Source organism: Neoarius graeffei, chromosome 22, assembly GCF_027579695.1.
Source record: "Neoarius graeffei isolate fNeoGra1 chromosome 22, fNeoGra1.pri, whole genome shotgun sequence".
NCBI lineage: Eukaryota > Metazoa > Chordata > Actinopteri > Siluriformes > Ariidae > Neoarius > Neoarius graeffei.
In genome coordinates this window covers 50,520,040-50,542,893 of record NC_083590.1, presented here as the reverse complement: position 1 = coordinate 50,542,893, position 22,854 = coordinate 50,520,040, and the positions used below count along the sequence as shown (strand labels likewise).

Sequence of the window (22,854 nt, the reverse complement as noted above, 5' to 3'; positions counted from 1 at the left end):
GACTCGTCCCACCCTCTGTCTGCGCCCGTGATTATGCGCCATGTTGTTGTAACTTTTTTGAGAGACCCGCGGCCTACTTCAGCGCAGAATAGTGACGTTTGTGGCTTGTTGATGACGTGTAAGTCGGATGAATGCGACCTGGCGGTTCAGACTGAAGTTGCATATGAAAAGAGCGGATAGGAATCGGAATTAGCACCACATATCCAAACGGCCTGGGTCGGATTTGAAAAAATCGGATCTGTGTCGTTCATATTGTCAATAAAAGATCGGATACAGGTCACATATGGGCGAAAAGATCGGATTTGAGTCACTTCAGCCTGCAGTGTGAACGTAGCCATTTACACCCTTTTCCCTGTCTATCCCAGTATATAAGGCTCTACATCAGATGGCCAAATGTGTACACTTGACCATCACACCCATATGTGCTTGTTGAACATCCTATTTCCAGATTGAGACAACCAGTGTTGGGCACGTTACTTTCAAAAAGTAATTATAGTTACTAGTTACTTTTCCCAAAAAGTAACTGAGTTAGTAACGGAGTTACTTTGTCATAAAAGTAACTAATTACCAGGGAAAGTAATTATTCCGTTACATTTTGTGTCCCCCCCCAAAAAAAAAATTCAGTTAGTGTAATCATAATAAAAGTAAATGTTAAATGTGTTTAATGACTGAAATGGACACTTAACAGAACCAGTTAGTAACGTTATCTACACTATATTAATATTTTTGTGGGACAATGTGAGATAAGACATCTATCAAATTTAGTATATTTTTGTAGTTATTAAAATTGTTACTAATTACTGGCCACTGACGAGGACAAACGCTTTGTTCCTCGACGTAATGTGCATTGCACGTAGACATTTTTGCCTTTTATTTCAAGTAATGAAAAGTAATGCTGTATTTCCAGTTTGAAAGCGCAGTGCTGGGCTGACCGCTCACCATCGCTGTGTCTTCTGATTGAAAGAGCACGCAGTAGTGCAGTAGGCGGAGCCTACCTACGTATGTTGTCCAAAGCTACTCTGATTGGCTGACTATGCCGTTGTCTCGCGTCTCCCCGCCCCACACTAAAGCAGAGTAAAGAAAGGCTGAACGAGCAGCGTGCCAGATGAGAACAGCTTTAATAAAGTAACGCAGAGCATTTTATTGTAAGTAACGGGAACGGCGTTATAACGATGTAAAAAGTAATTAGTTAGATTACTCGTTACTAAAAAAAGTAACGCCGTTAGTAACGCCGTTTATTTCTAACGCCGTTATTCCCATCACTGGAGACAACATTGTGGCAAATGTTTGGGGAAAGTTCAGTGTGATGGTCAGGTACCCACATACTTTTGGCCATATACTGTGTATTGTGCGTTTATGATCTGCATTTATAAATGCAGACCATAAATACACAAACACTTGTGGTTGCTGAAAAATTTCCCCTCACCAACAAGATATGCTACATGCAAAATGGTCACAAGTAAGAAAAAGGGCGAACAAGAGATTGGCCGTATAACAGCAGCCTACAGTTACACTGAATTGTTTTCTCTTTTTTTTTCATTTATTAATTTCATATCTAGGTATCTCTATGGCTTGTAAATATGTGCAGGAATTTCCCATATTACAAATGCTGGGCTTGGTTTGTAATATGGGAATGATTAAAGTCATGCAAAATTCCTTCAATCCCAGGATGAAAGTCAGGCCCTGATATCTACATCCTTTCTTGCTCTCACTTTTTTCTTATTTTCTTTCTAAGTTTTCTCTGTGTCAGTGTCTTTTCCCTTGAGGTCTTCTTTTTCCCCCGTATCTCTGTAATATTGTTTTCTCAAATAAATGTTAGCATTTTTCCAAGCAAAGGTTTTAGTGATTAAAAACATTGCTTTTATTTATACACGCGCGCACACACACACACACACACACACACACACACACACACACACACACACCTAAAAAAATTATCTATATTTTTTTACATATATTATGATAAATAAATTCCATTTCATTAGTTTCAAACTTTGGAGTTCCTGAATATATTTTTTTTCTCACTAGGGTCTGCTGAAGCTGGCTTGCAAGTCAGAAGGAAAGGCAGATGTGAAATCTGTTGCACCTTCAGAAAAATCCCTTAACAGTCACTGCCCTGTATCAGACAGCAAATCGCACTCCTCTGGAAAAAAGAGCCTTGTAGCCCAAGCCAACCCAACAGCTCTTTCACTACTAACTCCTCCCCCCAGTGCGTCTCCACATGACCCCAAAATTGATGGAGTCACAAAACCACCTCAGTACACTTACACAGATAGCCAGAAGGAGCAAGAAAGAGGAGCTCCAAACTGGGGTACTCCTACAGTCACTGAGAAACTCGCGCAGCTTATAGCTACCTGCCCGCCTACTAAGTGTCCCAAGCCCAAAGCCCGGAAAGTAACCCCAGCTCCTGCACACAGCAGCTCACCTCCCCTGATCTCGAATTTGCAGCGGCCTGAGCGGGCCATGGCCAACAGGAATACATATTCCCGAGTAGCTCATCTTGCCCCTCCTCCCCCTGTGTCACGGCCCCCAGGTCGTCCATATGGCTCACGAAACAAAGACAGTATCCTGGAGAAGTTATCTGGCTTACCTAGAAAAGAGGAAGCTGGAGGACTTTCAAAGGAGATTTCAAGTAGCAACAGTAACAGCAACATTCCTGCAGTATCTTATAGCAACAGTCGCTTAACAACCAACAATGAGAACAATGACAATGATAATAGCAATGGAATAAAATCACAATCCCGTCTTGGGCCACATTCATCCTCACCTACTGTTTTCTCTTCTTCCATAGAGAGAATAGGGAGTGGGATCAGCCACCAGGTGATGCCTGCATCAGTTGGATCAAGGATCACTGCAAGCCCCTTACAAACAGAGGAACCCATTGATAAGGAGAAAGAGAGGGACAAGGACATTTTTAACCTCAGAGAATTAAGTAAAGGCTCTTCCCCTGCATTGTCAGGGAAGCAGGACACTAAAGAGAAGGGGCCCTTCTGTGTACCTCGAGGAGAGAAGGGAAAAAGCTTAAGTTCACCTAAACGAAGTCCTGCACAAGAAAGTAATGCTAGTGGAGAACATAGCCTTGCCGAGTCCACCAAACGCACTGCTTCTCCTTCTATTCCTACCAGTACTAGTAGCAGCCTCTCACCACTTTGTGATGACCATGACCCTGCATCCCCTGGATCACCAGCAGAGCAGGAGTCTAAGCCTCTGAAAAAGCGGCGAGGTCGAAGACCTCGCTGGACTAAGGCAGTCAATCGCACACAAAGAGCGAAAGAAGATGCAACTCCTAGTCAACCCAAATCCACCACACTGCCTACCGACCTTTCATCCTCCCCACCCATTCGTCGGCCTGTGGGAAGGCCGCCTAATGCTAATCGTGTGCTCCCTGTTGTCTCTGAGCTGTATTCACCACCACCCAAGAAAAGGGGCCGGCCTAAGTCCAAAATGCCAACGCTGGATGCACCTACACGTGGTCGGTTGCCTCTCAAAGTGACTCCCCCAAAAGTATACTCCATGTCCAAAGAGGAGCAGGACCCACCTGTCTTACACCCAGAGGTGGACCTGAATCCTCCGAAACCCATGCCACGAAAGCGAGGAAGACCAAAACGCTTGCCTCCAACCCTTCCACAGGAGACCCAGCCTCCAACACTTGCTCCAGAGCCAGGGGATACTCTGGCAGGCGAGAAGAGCTTTCACAACAAAGGCAATGGGCAGCTCATAATGAAGACAATTATAGGCAAGATCAACAAGATGAAGACTGTAAAGCGGAAGAGGTTTCTCAGCCAGATCCTGTTGGGGTCAGGATCGGGACCTGAGCCAGAGGTCACTAAAAGTACAGGCATGTCAGGGACAGTGGCTTCTGCTTCACAGTCTCTCTCAACCCTTGCTGCAACATTTGGTGGCAAACTTGGACCTCAAATCAATGTAAGCAAAAAAGGGACAATTTACATGGGTAAAAGAAGGGGCCGCAAACCAAAAGCACCAGCCAACAATTCACCGGGTGTCCCTACGCCACCACCTGAACCTTTTTTGACCCCAAACACTTCCTCCCCACACCACTCACATCAGTCTTTGGCTTCACAAAACCAGCAAAACCAGATTCCCCCCTCTGACATTTTCCCCTCCCCTTCACTTTCCCAATCTAGTGGGGGGCAAAGCCCCATCAGTGACGCAAGTTTTGTTGAGCCAGGGTCAGTCCACTTGATGCCCCACTCACACTGTAGTCACCACTCATTTCCCTTTACTCCACCAACTCTTTCAGCACCCTCCCCGCGTTCTTTGGGAGGTTCCACACCTTCGCTGTCCTCTCAGAAGAAACCTTCTTGTAGAGGTCACCACCATCACCACCACCACTACCGACAACATTACCATTGCCGCAAGCTCTCACCTCCCAGGCCCCTATTGCCTACATCCCCTGCTCCTCTTAGCGAGCTGAAGGAGGCCACGCCTTCCCCAGTCAGCGAATCACACAGTGAGGAGACTGTGCCCAGTGACAGTGGCATTGGAACCGACAACAACAGTACATCAGATCGTGGGGAGAAAGCTGGGAGTGCTAGTGGGTTAGCTGGGTTAGGTGCCTCACAGAGTATGACCAATGGGCTACTAATGCCTGGAATGATGGGGACGTCAGTGGGCATAGGGGTAGGGCACAATCCCAGAGGCAGTAGGAGACATTCGTCTGCTGTACTTCTTGATTGTCCTTCACCCACACCATCCCCCCTTGGAGAGAGGTCGTCAGCTGATCTACGGCGACCACATCCATTGGCTCCTGCTTCAGCACTAGTGGGCCACAAAGAGAAGCACAAGCATAAGTGCAAACGGCGTGGGCATGGATGCCCAGGCTATGATAAGCTGAAAAGGCAGAAACGCAAACGCAAGAAGAAGTACTTGCAACTGCGTTCACGGAGACAGGATCCTGACTTCCTGGCTGAGCTTGATGAGATATGTGTACGGCTTTGTGGAATACGAATTTCGCACCGCACACCTGCTCTTCGTCTGGGCAGCAGCCTGGGTCTCGGTGCAGGAACAGCTGGCACAAGTCATGGGGTTGGTTTGGCTAGTACCAGGGCAGGCAGTAGCGTTGGCAGTGGCACCAACCCCACACCTCATCATTACCTGCATAGAGACCTTTTACCCACAATCTTCAGGATCAACTTTAGTGGGTACTACTCACCCCACCCAGCCTACCCATGCGATTCCCTGCACTATGTCCGTAAGCCTGATCTCAAGAAAAAGCGTGGAAGGCCCCCCAAGCTTCGAGAGTCAATGTCAGAGGTGCCTTTTGTTCCTGGCCTAGGGTTCCCCCTTACCAGTGGAGGGTTCTATCACCCTTCTTATAGTGTTCCATACTCTTCAGCTCCTCTTGGACTTGGTTATTATCGGGGCTATCCCCCAGCCAGTGCACTGTACCCTCACCCTCACCACCAGGCTCCACATTCTGCCCCATCTCACCATGGCCACCATAGCCCTTCCTTCCCTCCACCTCCTCCTCCTTCATATGTTCATCATCATCACCACCCTCCCCACCTCCTTCTCAACCCTTCTAAGTTCCACAAGAAAAAACACAAGCTTCTAAGACAAGAGTATCTCAGTGGGGGACGTTCAACAGTGCTGTACCCCCCTATGTCTTCTGAACTGTCATTTAGTTGGCACCATAAACACAAGCACAGACATAAACATCGTGACCGCTGTGGGGAGGAAGAGGGCGATGATGGTGGTGGTGGAGGAGGAGGGAGAAATGGTGGTGATTGCATGGGAGCAGGAAGAGGAGAGAGAGGGAGAAGAGGGGGAAGCATGGAATCACTTAAGCATTGCGGGTATGGTCCAGATGGCTCAGCTGATTCTAGTGCTAACAAGCAGGCAGCTGCCACGTCTGGCAACTCCCCCTCTTCCTCTTCATCATCCTCAGCAGAAAGGTACAAGCAGAAAGAAGCCTCTGTGTCCTGTCTGGTGCCTTCAAGGCTATCGTTGGGTCAAGGGAGTCGGGGGCACCATCCTGCAGACTCTTGGTTCAAGATTGGCAGCTACGATGTTGATTACTCCAAACTCTCCCACAATCAGACTCTTGGGCAGGGGGCGTTCTCTGATGGGCATATGCATAACTCAATGGGTTGCTCAGACAGTGAGGATGAAGATCACACTTCACCAAATGAGGAACAGGACTCGGGATCCCACCACACCAACCTTTTTGCTTCAGCCCTCACTCGGACCTCTCTTAGATGTAATCAGGGCAGGAAAGGTGGGAGCTCAGAGGGCTCAAGTCTGACACATTTGGACAGATCACTGAGGAAAGATCTCTCCACATCTACTGAGAAGAGAGAGTCAGGTAAATTAATTTATGAAAGTTTTTCAAAGAAATAAAATGTATTATGTAGTGTTTTAGATTTAGCTGCCTTGCATTTCTAAACCATCTTGAGAAGTGACCTGAATAAAAATCAGATCTTGACCCCTTGGAGGTGACCCAGATATAGTCTGACATTGTGAAGGTTACAGAAGTTAATACAGTAGAGTGTACTATTGTAGCTGTTAATGTGTCCTGCAAAATCTCTTGCTGTATTTGAATATGTTGTGGAACTCCTGGCATCCCTAAACACGTTTATTGAAGCGCAGACTACTATTGGCTACATATACAAACCTCACCAAGCGCTTAAAGCAGCTCCTTGAAGTTTCTTGAGCTTTTAATTCTCCAGCGTCCAGAGAAATTAGCTAATGGAAATGGTCGTCCATTTCCATTTATTCCTCCAAATGACTCCTTTTATCGACAACTGTAGTAATCCATATTATGTCAAGAACTGCTCAACTAAGTAAAGAGAAACAACAGTCCATCATTACTTTAAGACATCAAGTGTCTCTTAATTAATACTTTGGCTGGTACTATAAAAATAGCAAGTGGGGGGTTGATAAAGAAAGAAAGATAAAGGGTTGATAAAGATTTAATTACCTTTTAATCCTTTGACTGCCTTTAAATCCTTAAACTCTTAAAACCTTTAACCCTTTGGGGTCGAGAGCTTCACCAGCGAAGCTCAACAGGTTTAGAATGAGTAGGTCATGCATTTAGATAAATATCTTCGAGTTTTTCATTATACAAGCATGATAAGCATATTGACAGAAACGTTATACTTTCCTATGTGCCCACTAATATATAGTTTTTAAATTACCTCAATTAAATGAAACATAAAACTTGTCATCTTACTCAGTCACACCAGATTTGGAGGCTGAGCGCCCACTTACGCCTTCGTAAGACTATTCACAGGGTAACGGCACTTTCACTCTTTCGGTTTCGATTGTTTTTTCTTTTGCTGTGGCAACGCCCACCGTAAACAGGATAAAATCTAATCAGACATAATTTAGGCTATTTGGAACTAAAACTTGTTTAAGATGGCACACGAATTTTAAGCGCTTCGGATGATTCAGGACAGCAATTCAATTCATCATTCATTTCATGATTCAGGGCAGTGATTCAGTTCAATCTTGAGAACTGTGACACTGAGTGGTGCCCCCCCCCCCCCCCCCCCCCCCTTTTTTTTTAAAACTTTGACTCGATCCAGTCAAAGATCAACTTGAATAAGTGTAAATATTTCTCCTATTTATTATGAGCAGATCGGTTGATGTGTGCACTGTAATGCATACACAGGAAAAATGATCAAGCAGTTTTTCCAGGATTAAAAGTATTTTCCTCAAAAATAGTTAATTTTGCTCGATTTTGAGTTTAGAGAGTAAAATTTGGAGTTGAAGTGGGAGCAAAATTACAGAGTAATTGTGTAAAAGAGTAACAGAGTTGGTTGTGGCTCTGAACTGAGTAAAATAGTACAAGAGCAATGCTTGAGAAACCGTATGTCCAATCGTCCGAGACGACTAAAGTATGCGCAAGGACGAGTAAAACTTTAATGGTAACCGTCCGATCGGACAACAAAAGTTAATGCTGGCAACCTAAGCAACACAGGCAACCGCTCCGTGATGCAGGTCTGAACTGTCAGTCCAGCAGTAGCATTTCAGTTGTTATTATTCTGCGACGTGAATCAGACGAACTCCTCCTCAAAACAAAGTTCACCTGTGTCTATTGAAAATCTTTGTTTTCCTGGACTGGTTGCCATATAAAATTAATCCTACCAAGCATCAGAGACATTAACTGTATGCTCACTCTGCACTAAGAGAGCAGGGAACCAGTTTAAAGTAGCTCGTCTCGTGTCACGGAAATGCGTTAAAGTTTATTCATCAACACGACAATATATAAAAGTACAAAAAAACATTGAGGAAACGATTTAAATTTCCTTGTTTCTGGTTATAATCCGTCGAAGTATACATGTTCGAGTGTACTGGAAAGCTCGGCTCAGGGGGTCCACCTAATGACGTAATTATACCAGTTGGCTAAGGGCGACGAGGGTCAAGGACATCGCGTACCAGCAGCGCGGTTGAAGCGGGCAGGTGTCAAACTTGGAACTTTTATATCACGATTGGAGTTAATAATAAACGATAATCACTGAATAATATTCCTTACCTCTAACCTGTGTGTGTGTGTGTGTGTGTGTGTGTGTGTGTGTGTGTGTGTATGTATATATAAAGATTTTTTAAATTGCTTTTGATGGTTTCATATATTTCATAATTATATTTTTATTTTCAAAATATTTATCAACATACTGCCACTGTGGCACGGGAGCCTGTGATTGGTGGACAGCCAACAAAGGGTGTCTCCCATTGGTTGTAAATCTCATCTCATCTCATTATCTCTAGCCGCTTTATCCTGTTCTACAGGGTCACAGGCAAGCTGGAGCCTATCCCAGCTGACTACGGGCGAAAGGCGGGGTACACCCTGGACAAGTCGCCAGGTCATCACAGGGCTGACACATAGACACAGACAACCATTCACACTCACATTCACACCTACGCTCAATTTAGAGTCACCAGTTAACCTAACCTGCATGTCTTTGGACTGTGGGGGAAACCGGAGCACCCGGAGGAAACCCACGCGGACACGGGGAGAACATGCAAACTCCGCACAGAAAGGCCCTCGTCGGCTACGGGGCTCGAACCCGGACCTTCTTGCTGTGAGGCGACAGCGCTAACCACTACACCACCGTGCCGTCCTCTCATCATCTCTAGCCACTTTATCCTGTTCTACAGGGTCGCAGGCAAGCTGGAGCCTATCCCAGCTGACTACAGGCGAAAAGCGGGGTACACCCTGGACAAGTCGCCAGGTCATCACAGGGCTGACACATAGACACAGACAACCATTCACACTCACATTCACACCTACGGTCAATTTAGAGTCACCAGTTAACCTAACCTGCATGTCTTTGGACTGTGGGCGACAGCGCTAACCACTACACCACCGTGCCGCCCCCGCAGGATAGATATACACGGAAATTAGAGTTTATTAGCGGTTATGATCCGTACAAAATTCCTTGAAACGACTGGGGTGACAGTGCAGATTTGTGGTCTAGTGTTAGCATTAGCTATGTGTTGGAGTATACCTTCTTTTCCCCGAAAAGTCCTGACACAGAAGAACAGTTAAAAAACCTACAAAAGCAAGAAAACCTTTGTGTAAAGACTTTTTCCCGTCATCAGCTTTTGGGAAAAGAATGTTGCGAAAGCCAAAGCATTTACTCTCAAAGGACTCCATCCTGAACTGTGGGCTGGATGGTAAACTATTCCTTCCCCTCCATGTCTCATCAACCCCAAGGACATGCAGTTACAGAGCTATTTGCACTTTATTTATACAGTGATGCTTATTTTTAAAACAATATCTGATGTGTTATTATTTGTAAAATAAAATAGCTTGCTTTAGACTTTCAAACAATATTGTAAGATTTTATTTTAACTTTATCTAATAGTGGATGGTACAATAATTACAAACGCTAATAGAATCAGCACATTCCAGTTGTAGCTGTAGTCATATAGTAACTATAAATCACCCTTGTAATAATCATTTCAATAAACGGTTAATGTTCAGTTCTCTCTTCATTTATTCTCTATTCAAAGGCACAACTGAGTCACACAGGTTGATAAGTGTGTCACGGACAGTAACAGTTTTATCCAAAATAGTTTTTCTTGCTTTAGTCGATTTATTTCCATTTCACGTGCGTGCAGCTGTTGTAAAGCTCAGTGCATTTGTGTAGAACTCTTGAACTGTAGGGTCATTTCTACACTGACTCCATGATGACATTTTGCACTGGACTGTGTTCCTTTGATAACAGAAACAAAGCTCCAGCATTATTATTATACTCATTCAAAACTCTCCACAGCTTAATATACCCTAAATTATTAATTCCTCTGCTACTAGAACTTCTTTCTTTCTGAATGTGTCTGCATATACTGGTGTTATGGTTTTGTGGATTTTTCATAATTATGCTTCATCTCATCTCATTATCTCTAGCCGCTTTATCCTGTTCTACAGGGTCGCAGGCAAGCTGGAGCCTATCCCAGTTGACTACGGGCGAAAGGCGGGGTACACCCTGGACAAGTCGCCAGGTCATCACAGGGCCGACACATAGACACAGACAACCATTCACACTCACATTCACACCTACGCTCAATTTAGAGTCACCAGTTAACCTAACCTGCATGTCTTTGGACTGTGGGGGAAACCGGAGCACCCAGAGGAAACCCACGCGGACACGGGGAGAACATGCAAACTCCGCACAGAAAGGCCCTCGCCGGCCACGGGGCTCGAACTCAGACCTTCTTGCTGTGAGGCAACAGCGCTAACCACTACGCCGCCGTGCCGCCCTATGCTTCATCTATTTAAAAAAAATTAACTGCATTCTGTCCTCTCCAAAATAAAATAAAATTCTGGGCAAGTGGAATTGTTTTTCGGGCAAGTATGTTTTGGGTGCTGCTTGCCCATTGGGCAAGTAAGACTGCGACATTTTTTTCAAGGACTGAAGAGTTAATTTCAAGACACTGAATAGACTCAAATACCAAAATAGAGTCAAATACCAGATAAATGAAGCTGTTGTTGTCCGGGCGCAAGCACTTACTGATGTAATTGCAGAGGAGACGGGGAACAAATGGTAACGAAGCCAAATTGTGAAACAAGACTCATGGTCCTGGACAGGCATGGGTCGGTCGATTGACGAACAGGACAACGTAGACTAGGCAGGGAGAATAGACAAGGAAGAGTAGTGAGAGTCAGAATAACGGTAAGCAGTCAGGAAGATAAGGCTTGGTATGAACTGGAGAACTCAGAACGATACTTCACAATGAGTACTTGAGTGCGAGGTGTTTAAGTAACGTTGTGCTGATTACAGATGCACTTCAGCTGTGTTCAATATTCTGGTGACTGGGGGCGCTGTGATTCATGGGCGTTGTAGTCTTGAGCAGCCATGTTTGTAGTTTGTTCAGCTTTGCAGTTCTCAACACTCATACTGACAGTTGTAAAAAGCAATTTTAGAACTGTGTTGGAATGTGTGAAAATACATTGCCTTACCCATTGGGATTAAGAGTTAATCTTAATTAACTCTGTTAATTAAGTGGGAGGGGTTTTCCCTCTTCTCATTGAATGGAATGAAAATTTTTTACACTTCTCATTGAATACCCCTCCCACTGCCAACCCTTTATCCCAAAACAATAGGACATAAATTTTTTGATGGCCAGTTAATTGTCCAAATCAGTGGAGCAGATTGAAGTTTTTGTGCTTGATACATTCCTAAGACTGAACAGAATCACCTCAGGTGATCAGAACGGTTTGTCACAATGGGTAAGGTCATGTTTTTTCACACATCATTTATCTGTTAATTTAATCATGACATACAGTGGTACTTGAAGGTTTGTGAACCCTTTAGAATTTTCTATATTTCTGCATAAATATGACCTAAAACATCATCAGATTTTCACACAAGTCCTAAAAGTAGATAAAGAGAACCCAGTTAAACAAATGAGACAAAAATATTATACTTGGTCATTTATTTATTGAGGAAATTGATCCAATATTGCATATCTGTGAGTGGCAAAAGTATGTGAACCTCTAGGATTAGCAGTTAATTTGAAGGTGAAATTAGAGTCAGGTGTTTTCAGTCAATGGGATGACAATCAGGTGTGAGTGGGCACCCTGTTTTATTTCAAGAACAGGGATCTATCAAAGTCTGATCTACACAACACATGTTTGTGTATCATGGCATGAACAAAGGAGATTTCTGAGGACCTCAGAAAAGGTGTTGTTGATGCTCATCGGGCTGGAAAAGGTTACAAAACCATCTCTAAAGAGTTTGGACTCCACCAATCCACAGTCAGACAGATTGTGTACAAATGGAGGAAATTCAAGACCATTGTTACCCTCCCCAGGAGTGGTCGACCAACAAAGATCACTCCAAGAGCAAGGCGTGTAATAGTTGGCGAGGTCACAAAGGACCCCAGGGTAACTTCTAAGCAACTGAAGGCCTCTCTCACATTGGCTAATGTTAATGTTCATGAGTCCACCATCAGGAGAACACTGAACAACAATGGTGTGCATGGCAGGGTTGCAAGGAGAAAGCCACTGCTCTCCAAAAAGAACATTGCTGCTCGTCTGCAGTTTGCTAAAGATCATGTGGACAAGCCAGAAGGCTATCGGAAAAATGTTTTGTGGACAGATGGGACCAAAATAGAACTTTTTGATTTAAATGAGAAGCATTATGTTTGGAGAAAGGAAAACACTGCATTCCAGCATAAGAACCTTATCCCATCTGTGAAACATGGTGATGGTAGTATCATAGTTTGGGCCTGTTTTGCTACATCTGGGCCAGGACGGCTTGCCATCATTGATGGAGCAATGAATTCTGAATTATACCAGCGAATTCTAAAGGAAAATGTCAGGACATCTGTCCATGAACTGAATCTCAAGAAAAGGTGGGTCAAGCAGCAAGACAACGACCCTAAGCACACAAGTCGTTCTACCAAAGAATGGTTAAAGAAGAATAAAGTTAATGTTTTGGAATGGCCAAGTCAAAGTCCTGACCTTAATCCAATGGAAATGTTGTGGAAGGACCTGAAGCGAGCAGTTCATGTGAGGAAACCCACCAACATCCCAGAGTTGAAGCTGTTCTGTATGGAGGAACGGGCTAAAATTCCTCCAAGCCGGTGTGCAGGACTGATCAACAGTTACTGGAAACATTTAGCTGCAGTTATTGCTGCACAAGGGGGTCACACCAGATACTCAAAGCAAAGGTTCACATACTTTTGCCACTCATAGATATGTAATATTGGATCATTTTCCTCAATAGATAAATGACCAAGTATAATATTTTTGTCTCATTTGTTTAACTGGGTTCTCTTTACCTACTTTTAGGACTTGTGTGAAAATCTGATGATGTTTTAGGTCATATTTATGCAGAAATATAGAAAATTCTAAAGGGTTCACAAACTTTCAAGCACCACTGTACATACTATCGTACATATTATCGTAGCTGAACTTGTGCTGAATACAAAAAAAGTCATACGACATTGAAAATACTGCTTAGATTTGTTGAAATTGACAACAAAATCAGAGCATACCAAAATCATTAGAGTACCAGAAAACACCCTCAGATCCCAGAAGGTTAATGTTTAGTCTGTAACTTCATAAATCTTGTTATCCAATTGTTTAAATCCACATTTTTTTTTTCTGCAGACATTTTCCCTACTATGTAATCAGGTCATATTTGATAAGTGTGATGTGATGTCTGCCAAAGTACCAATCAGAATTAGCCATTTGCCTACATCAGCTCTCCATTTACCCCTTCTTTCCTGCTCACGCAGCTTCTTTGTGCCTGAGTGGCCTTGAGAAAAACTGCATCTACACCATTTTAGTGTGGTAGACAGATGGGAAAACGTCAGGTATGAGACTTTTTGAGTCAGGTATGAGTCAGGTGCTACAAAGTTGATCCAATATTGCCGAGCTTCACTTCGCAAAATGCTTTTGACCCAGTTAAATGAGAAGATAATAAAGCTCATTTTAAGCCATTTTAAACCAAGTGCAGTTAGCGCCTCTTCAGTTTAGCTCTTTAAACTAAAATAGCTGGCAGGGGGAAGTAAAAGTCAAGTGCACACCAAACCATGATCTTCCTTTATTTGTATATGTGCAAAATACACTGTGCACTGTTCATGACTTGTACATTGTGTAAAAACATTCTCATTCTCATTATCTGTAGCCGCTTTATCCTTCTACAGGGTCGCAGGCAAGCTGGAGCCTATCCCAGCTGACTACGGGCGAAAGGCGGGGTACACCCTGGACAAGTCGCCAGGTCATCACAGGGCTGACACATAGACACAGACAACCATTCACACTCACATTCACACCTACGCTCAATTTAGAGTCACCAGTTAACCTAACCTGCATGTCTTTGGACTGTGGGGGAAACCGGAGCACCCGGAGGAAACCCACGCGGACACGGGGAGAACATGCAAACTCCACACAGAAAGGCCCTCGCTGGCCGGGGCTCGAACCCAGGACCTTCTTGCTGTGAGGCGACAGCGCTAACCACTACACCACCGTGCCAAAACATAAGAGCTGTAAATACCTCTATATTCTTCCACAATTTTCTAGCACTGTTGACAGGTTTACATTGCAGAGGAATTGTCACCATCAGTCAACAAGCCATATCGTTCACATCATTCTGATCTGGCAGAAAATAGGCTTTGTTAGATTTTAGTTTTAAATAAATGGGAGTTGGAAATATATTTCTTGTACACGTGTATGCAGTGTGGAAAATGAGGCCGGACTGGCAGACATTTACTGTTAATTTTTAAATTTGTCCGTCTGTATTTCAAAAGCATCTGACCGGACGGCCAATAAAAATAATTCAAATGTGTCTGTGTGTGTTTCAAAAGCATCAGACCAGGTGGCCCATGAAAAATTGTAAAGATATGGGTCTAATCTACTTCTGATTTTTTTCCAACTGTTACACTGGGCGAATACACGTAACGCGGCTTGTGAAACAGGGGCCCCAGCAGGCCCGATTTTAAAAATTCATAACTCGGCCACCGATGGTCCTAGCCCTGCCAAAATTTACAGGCACCTCTCTCTCTCCCCGGACCTTTTCAAACCAGCACAGGCATGGCCCGATCCGACATCAGCAGTGAGCGTGGCCCGATCCAACGTCAGCAGCGAGCGCACTAGCCCTTGCTCCAGCCGCTCGCACGCACAGGGATTCAAAAATTTATGACTCCGCCACCGAAGGTCCTAGCCCCATCAAAATTTACAAGCACCTCCCATTCCCCGAGCTCTTTCAAACCAGCCCAGGCCTGGCCCAGTACGACCCCGCTTCGGCCCGTTATTCGCCCCCGAAACCTCCGCGTGAGCGCTGCTCGCCAAAAACTTGAAATATGAGCTATGGCTCAAGCCAGCCTTTAAAAATTCATAACTCGGCCACCGAAGGTCCTAGCCCTGCAAAAATCTACAGGCACCTCCCTCTCCTCGAGTGGCACACTAAATAAGACAATAATAATACACTCAGTATTCACTGTTGTTTTTATTACATGATGCAGTTGAACCTAGTGTTTTAGGGTTGACAGTATCCGATTGATCCAGTCAGTTGATTGAGTTCAGTTTACATGAAACTTTGCAGTACATCATTATATTAAGTGCCAAACTGCCAATCAGTGGTTGTTATTATGTGGATTTTTTTTTCTTTCATAATAAGAATGACAGTCATAATCATATGCTGTGTAGGATGTAGATTTATATTTTAATAGTTTTTCTTTTCCACTATTTTCTAAGTTCTAGTCCAGCAGGTTTTTAGTCTGAATGCAAAATACGACCATGTTTAGTTTTGAGTCATTTTAAGCAATTTTGTTACAAAGTTACTTGGAATCTCATACTCAAAATTTTAACTCTGTAATGTAAGAATAGTTGTAATTACTAAATTTCTTATAGACTTATTATAAACATAGTATAAAAAAAATTCATTGTTGACATAATGTTTCATGAGTGTTATTATAATACCTATATATTGCCGCTTTTCCACTACAAACGCAGCTGAGTTGGGCTGAGCCGTGCCGAGCTGATTCGAGCCGAGCGGGGCTGTTGGAGTTGCATTTCGACTACAACCGCGCTGAACCGTGCTGGCTGGAAGTGGGTGGACACATTGGGTGGAGTTAGCGAAAGTGGGTGGACGTCACGTGATGTCGTTAAGCAGCGCAAACAGTGACATCAGTGATCTTTTAAGCGGTAGTCTCATGACCCGAATAGTAAACAATAAACATGGAGGACATGGAGTCGTTAGTGTTGCTGGTCTTGGTGCTGTGGCTTGTTGTCACCGACAACGCCAACAGATACTGGCAAGAGCGTATAGATGAGGCGAGGCGCATAAGGCTTCATAATTCTCGTAATTCGTAATTCTCCTTCTTCCGGGTTTATGGTGTTTACAGATCCCAGCGTGCTCGCGGGGCGTGTGTGGGCATGTGAGGACACTCCTCCTCACCAATCAGTGCACAGGGGAGTGTCTCCTCACGCCCCCAGCCTCACTCGGCACGGTTTGGCTCGCTTCAGCCCCACTCCAAAACGGTGCGAGTTTTAGGGGCTAAGCAGGGCTGAAGCGAGCTGAGTCGTGCTGGTTTTTGGTAGTCGAAACGCGAGCCGTGTCGGGCTGAAGCGAGCTGAAAAAGGGTAGTGGAAAAGGGCCATATGAGTACCAGTAAGTTGTAACCAACTGGAACATCCTTGTCCCCCATACATTTTTCTAGACATGGAACTGACCTGTGTGTGCTACTGTTTTCTTGGGTAGAACTTTAAGCATGTTTTTCTTGAATCTTCTGACATTTTCTTGTAAATTATATTCAATTTGTAGTGTAATTAGCAACTAATGTCTAGTGTAATTTGGCCTTTGAAGATCACAAAAATGTACCTGGAAATAGCTGAGAAGCCATCTACAGGCATCTAAAGCCCTTCAGCTTCTGGGGCCCAAAGACGGCCCTGGGCTGCATTGTTCCGGGTCTTTGGCCCATTATTCAGGCAGGCTGAAATGTTGACAGACAGACAACATTTCAGACTTGTCTGTCCTGTGACAGTCTGCTTAAAATTCCTTATTTCCCACACTGTGTATGAAATGAGTAAGACCACGTATTTGTGTATATTAGAACAAATATTACATGAAAATATTTTATGAAAATGCCCAGTACTAGATAGCTCAGTAAACAAAATAAACCAGTATTTTGTTTGAAAACCTTTTTATGGTGATCTTGTCATGTCCCCTCTCTGCTTCCCATCCCTGTCTTCCTCTTCTCAAAGGAAACTGCGGCATACAGACACGATACGGTCAATTCAGCGCACCTGATTTTTCAGAGGCTACTCCTCACCGACACCATCACCATACTCCTCTGTCTGTCTCCCACTCATCCTCCTGCATTGCTGCCTGTGGCCTGGAGCAGCCAGGGGGAAGTCCATCTGCGCGCTCTTCACAGCCTACTTGCTGCTTGGACTCCTCCCCCTCCCGTCCTTCCCAACGTTCAGCTCCGCCTCCTCCCAAAAACAATTTGCATCATGTCAACAAGATCCTCCGGGCCAAGAAGCTGCAGAGACAGGCGCGCACAGGGAATAACATGGTTAAGAAAAGGGGCCCGGGACGGCCCCGCAAGAATCCGTTACCCTCGCCATCAGCATTGCCCCCAACATCGCCTCCACCACTGGAGCCTGAACCAGAGAAGCATAGTAAAGAATGGGAGGAAGACACGGTTACAGATGCCATCGAGTCTGTCATACAGAGACAAAAACGAAAGGGCCGAAAGAGGAAGCACTGGGATAGGGACAGGGATGAAAATGGAGAGGATGAGGATGAGACTGCGCATGAGAGGGAGGAAGAAGAGGAGGAGGAAACAAGGCCAGAGACCATAGAGGAGGAGACGGTCACACGGGGACAGCCGACAGGAGGGAAAGGATGGCTGGCACATGAGGAGATGCAAAGCTTTCAGAGGTCTGGCTTTTTATTTATTTTATTTATTTAATGACAAAGCTAAGCTCATATATTTTATTAACAAACTTCCGCTGTTGTAAAACCGTGGCGTAATGATTTGACCCAACGATTCAACCCAAACAGTGGGTAAAATTAACGTAATTGTATTTACTTTTTAGTGCTGTGGAAGGAAAATCTGATGGCCACTCCTCCCCTGAACGCACAGGTCCAACCCCCATGGTACAAGCTCCACCCACATCAGTGACGACCCAACGGGAGAAAAAAGCTGCTAGGCCACCCAAGAAGAAATTTCAGAAGGCTGGCCTTTATTCTGATGTGTACAAGACAGATGAGTATGTCAAGCACAGAAATCTTAAATCTTAATCTGAAATGGGTTAGTTTAAATACAGAGCGCCATCTTATCAACTTTTCCTTATGATCGTGTTAACACCCCACCATTCTCGCCCTCTTTTCCTGTTTCGCCATCAGTCCTCGTGGTCAGCTGCTACAGTTAAAGAAGGAGAAGTTGGAGTATATTCCAGGTGAACATGAGTATGGCCTGCTTCCTGCTCCCATTCATGTTGGTAAGTCCACTTATTGACAGCCAAGTGATTTATTTATTACTTTACACACAGAGTAAAACATGAACAGAAAATAAAACCATACCAGGGTGGCCGCGGGTCCTTAAAAAGTCTTACATTTGATTTTCCTAAAATAAGGCCATTAAAAAGTCTTAAAGGGATAGTTCGGGATTTTTGACATGAATCTGTATGGCATCCCCATCAATAGTGTCGTGCAAACACACTGACTTACCCCCGACAGCATCCTGCGAGTCCGGTTCTCGTCCAGTTTCGGTCCAGACGAAAGTAGTCCGGCAAGTTTGTTGGGGTCACGAAAGTAAAACGTTTTTCGTCTCAAAACAGTATGTGTTCAAAAGAGTGATATATTTGCATCACAAAACCGTTGGCAAATAAAAAGTCAGACCTCGAAATCGCTTGGCACTATTAAGGCCGAATCCCATTTCACCCCTTGGACCAACCCCTTGGCCCTTCCCCTCCATTTTGCGCGTTCACGTGAAGGGGTAGGGGTATCCCAATCCCAGTTAACGCGGAGGGGTAGGGGAAGGGGTAGGGCTTCTGTACCCCTCCAAACGGAGATTTTCCTGGAGCTGACTCCGAACGAAGGGGTTTGAGTGATTTCCCACAATGCCATGCGGATTTCAGCGAGATTTCATGCGGATTTCAGAAAGATGGCGGTTCCCGCGGCGAAAGATTGTCATAAATGTATTTTCTCCATTATTTACGTGTTTTAAGTTGTTATCCAGAGGAAACACGCCGCTTGATTCGCTTTCGAGCTGAGAATGAGCAGCGATTTCTGAAATCCAAGCTGCTGCTAAAAAGCTTTGGGAGTGAGTATTGTTTTCGGTTGCTTTACTGCGTACGTTTTGTTCTGTTATTCTCGCTTTTATTGTTTACATGAGTGTTCTGACACCTCATTCTGTCGGATGTGGTGCACGAAGCGCCAAAGATATCCCATTCAGTGGTGTTAGTTAACAAATCACACCCTGCCAGCAGAGTTTTCTGGCTCTGACTGTAGCGGCTGGTCGCAGCCAATGACGCATTTGGTCGCGTTTTGCTAACGTAAACGCTGACGGAGGTACGCGATGACGTATGCGATCGTTGAAGGGCTATCCCAATACGTAGGGGTTGAATTTCAAGCCCTATCCCTTGTAGCTCAGTTTCAAGGGGAAGGGCCAAGGGGAAGGCGGAGGGGAAGGGGGAGGGGTAGGGGTAGAAATTAGAATTGGGATTGGGCCTTTCTCTCCCTTCTTATCACTGCGCGCTGCCGCCAGGTGACAGCGAAACGCAGACCCGCTAAGCTGGTGGGAGACCAAGGCTGCACTCTATCCACGGCTTACACGCGTGATGGCACGGAGGATGTGTATAGTGGCAGCATCTGTCCCCCCAGAGTGGATCTTTTCAAAAGCAGGACAGATTATAACTGAGAGGAGAAATAGAATCGGAATTAACTAGTTAATTGCAGCAATTAAAGGAATAGGTAGGAAAAGGAAGGCGCAAAGACACCGCGCAGCGCCTGAAAACGGGTTTTCAGGCGCTGCGCACCCGTTTTCGGGCGCTGCGCACCCGGTGTCTTTGCGCCTGCAGCGGTGCTTTGCCTGTGCTGTGGCTGAAAATAGTTCCAGATATAAATTGGTCTAGTAAATCCCTTCGTGTTAATTTGCATTGATATGTGTATTCGATGTGACTGTACAAGTCATGAGAAATAATTATAAAAAATCTTGAGTTATTTAATTCACTTTTGTAACGACAATGCTAGCTGGACACGCCGGATTACAGCGACTACGCTAAGCTAACCGGGGCGTTTATAGATCAGGACAATGGCTGGGTCGGCTACAAAACGCTTTGGCTCACTCATCCAACTCTAGGGACTGCAGGGACTGACTCAATTTCATCTGGGGGTGGCGTACTCCTTTAAATCAAAAATAAAATCTCAGGAGCCGAAAGAGCCGGCTCCTTATAGTAAGAAGAGCCAAAAGAGCCGGCTCCCGAAAAAGAGCCGAAATTCCCATCACTAAAACAATGAATGAAACAGCCGTGGCTGTCACCTGGCGGCAGCGCGCAGTGATACCGAGGGAGAGAAAATAGTGCCAAGCGATTTCGAGGTCTGACTTTTTATTTGACAACGGTTTTGTGATGCAAATATATCACTGTTTTGAGACGAAAAACGTTTTACTTTCGTGACCCCAACAAACTTGACGGACTACTTTCGTCTGGACCAAAACTGGACGAGAACCGGACTCGCAGGATGCTGTCAGGGGGAAGTCAGTGTGTTTGCACGACACTATTGATGGGGATGCCATACAGATTCATGTCAAAAATCCCGAACTATCCCTTTAAATTGTCTTAAATTTCAAACCCCGTGGTCTTAAATTTTCAGTCTTAAATTTATGGAGATTTTACTCAGTCATATCGTTAAAATGTGGTACACTTTGGATGGGGAAACAGTTTAATCGTTTTTGATGCTCACAGTTATACCGCGCAGGCTCTGAATCCACCGGTTGCTAGACACGCGCGTGCTTGACAACCACTCAGTGCCTGATCTGTTGATGGAGGGTAGTCCGAGCCACAATGGGTAAATGTAAATTTAATGATAACTGGCTGCAAGATGCAAAATACTCGTGGTGGCTGAAAGCTGTACCCAAAGATGCCAACAAGGCATACTGTGTAGCATGCTGGAAGGCCCAATCCCAATTCTAATTTCTACCCCTACCCCTTCCCCTTGAAACTGAGCTACAAGGGATAGGGCTTGAAATTCAACCCCTACGTATTGGGATAGCCCTTCAACGATCGCATACGTCATCGCGTACCTCCGTCAGCGTTTACGTTAGCAAAACGCGACCAAATGCGTCATTGGCTGCGACCAGCCGCTACAGTCAGAGCCAGAACCAGAAATCTCTGCTGGCAGGGTGTGATTTGTTAACTAACACCACTGAATGGGATATCTTTGGCGCTTCGTGCACCACATCCGACAGAATGAGGTGTCAGAACACTCATGTAAACAATAAAAGCGAGAATAACAGAACAAAACGTACGCAGTCAAGCAACCGAAAACAATACTCACTCCCAAAGCTTTTTAGCAGCAGCTTGGATTTCAGAAATCGCTGCTCATTCTCAGCTCGAAAGCGAATCAAGCGGCGTGTTTCCTCTGGATAACAACTTAAAACACGTAAATAATGGAGAAAATACATTTATGACAATCTTTCGCCGCGGGAACCGCCATCTTTCTGAAATCCGCATGAAATCTCGCTGAAATCCGCATGGCATTGTGGGAAATCACTCAAACCCCTTCGTTCGGAGTCAGCTCCAGGAAAATCTCCGTTTGGAGGGGTACAGAAGCCCTACCCCTTCCCCTACCCCTCCGCGTTAACTGGGATTGTGATACCCCTACCCCTTCACGTGAACGTGCAAAATGGAGGGGAAGGGCCAAGGGGTTGGTCCAAGGGGTGAAATGGGATTCGGCCTAAGACTTTTAAGTTGGGCACAATGGGGATAAGAGCGGTGGACTCTCATATGAAGAGCGCCAAGCACGTTGCTTTTGCTAAAGGCTGCGAGCATCAGCCTCGAATATCCGACTTCAGCGCTGCCACCACTAACGGTCGTGGAGAAGAGGATAGATCTGCGAGATGTAAGAGAATATTGTGTGTGAGTGAGAAAGAGAATATATTCTATTGCGTGCATGTGAGAGAATAGTATTGTTTGTGTGTGGGTGTCGTTCCAAGTGTTTTAAGAAGTGCAAGTGAGCGTACCTTTCAAGTGAGTGAGCTGAAGTTTCAGGTGTGTGTGCATTCACATTGTTTAACTGTTTGTTTTCTGCATTGTTGTTTGACCAAAGATGGATTTGAACAATTCTGCTTACAATGTGACTCCCCAAGCAGAGAAAATAATAATAAAAAAAAAACCTGTTGCATTGGATTCTGTGTGTGTGACTTCATTCACATTTTCACATTGGATTCAAACGTTGCGACTGCATTCTGATTGTCGCATAGTTACAAGTTTATCCGATCCTTATATTGCGTTCTGAGTGTGTGAATGCCTGTCAAGGAAAAGAAATGAAGTACTTCTACTAGAATAGAATAGTGTTTTCTGGTGAATGTTTACAAGAACAATAAGTTACATTAAATTATATAGTTTTTTTTTTTTTTTCAAAAGAGTACGTTTTTGCTTGACTTTAGATTTGGTCTTAATTTATTTTGGAATATGGTATGAAAAAGTTTTAAAAAGTCTTAAATTTAACTTGGACAAACCTGTAGACACCCTGCATACTACTAGACGACTAATAATAACAAACTACTCAGACCCCGTCCACACGTAGCCGGGTATCTGCTAAATCGAAGATATTTTTCTACGTTTTGGCCTGTCATCCACATGAAAACACATCAAAAACGAATATTTAAAAAAACTCCGGGCAAAGTGAAGATTTTTGAAAACTCCGT

The 22,854-nt window shown here is 44.5% G+C and overlaps 1 protein-coding gene across 2 annotated transcripts in view; it reads left to right on the top strand.

Annotated features, from left to right (window-relative positions):
* ash1l (ash1 (absent, small, or homeotic)-like (Drosophila)) overlaps nt 1-22,854 on the top strand; it is a 120,177-nt gene that overhangs the window by 32,719 nt on the left and 64,604 nt on the right. For both annotated transcript variants that reach the window (XM_060904928.1, XM_060904927.1), the window contains exons 4-7: nt 2,029-6,325; nt 17,180-17,861; nt 18,020-18,193; nt 18,330-18,424. In XM_060904928.1, coding sequence (XP_060760911.1) covers nt 2,029-6,325; nt 17,180-17,861; nt 18,020-18,193; nt 18,330-18,424 — 5,248 coding nt within the window. The remainder of the gene's footprint in view (nt 1-2,028; nt 6,326-17,179; nt 17,862-18,019; nt 18,194-18,329; nt 18,425-22,854) is intronic.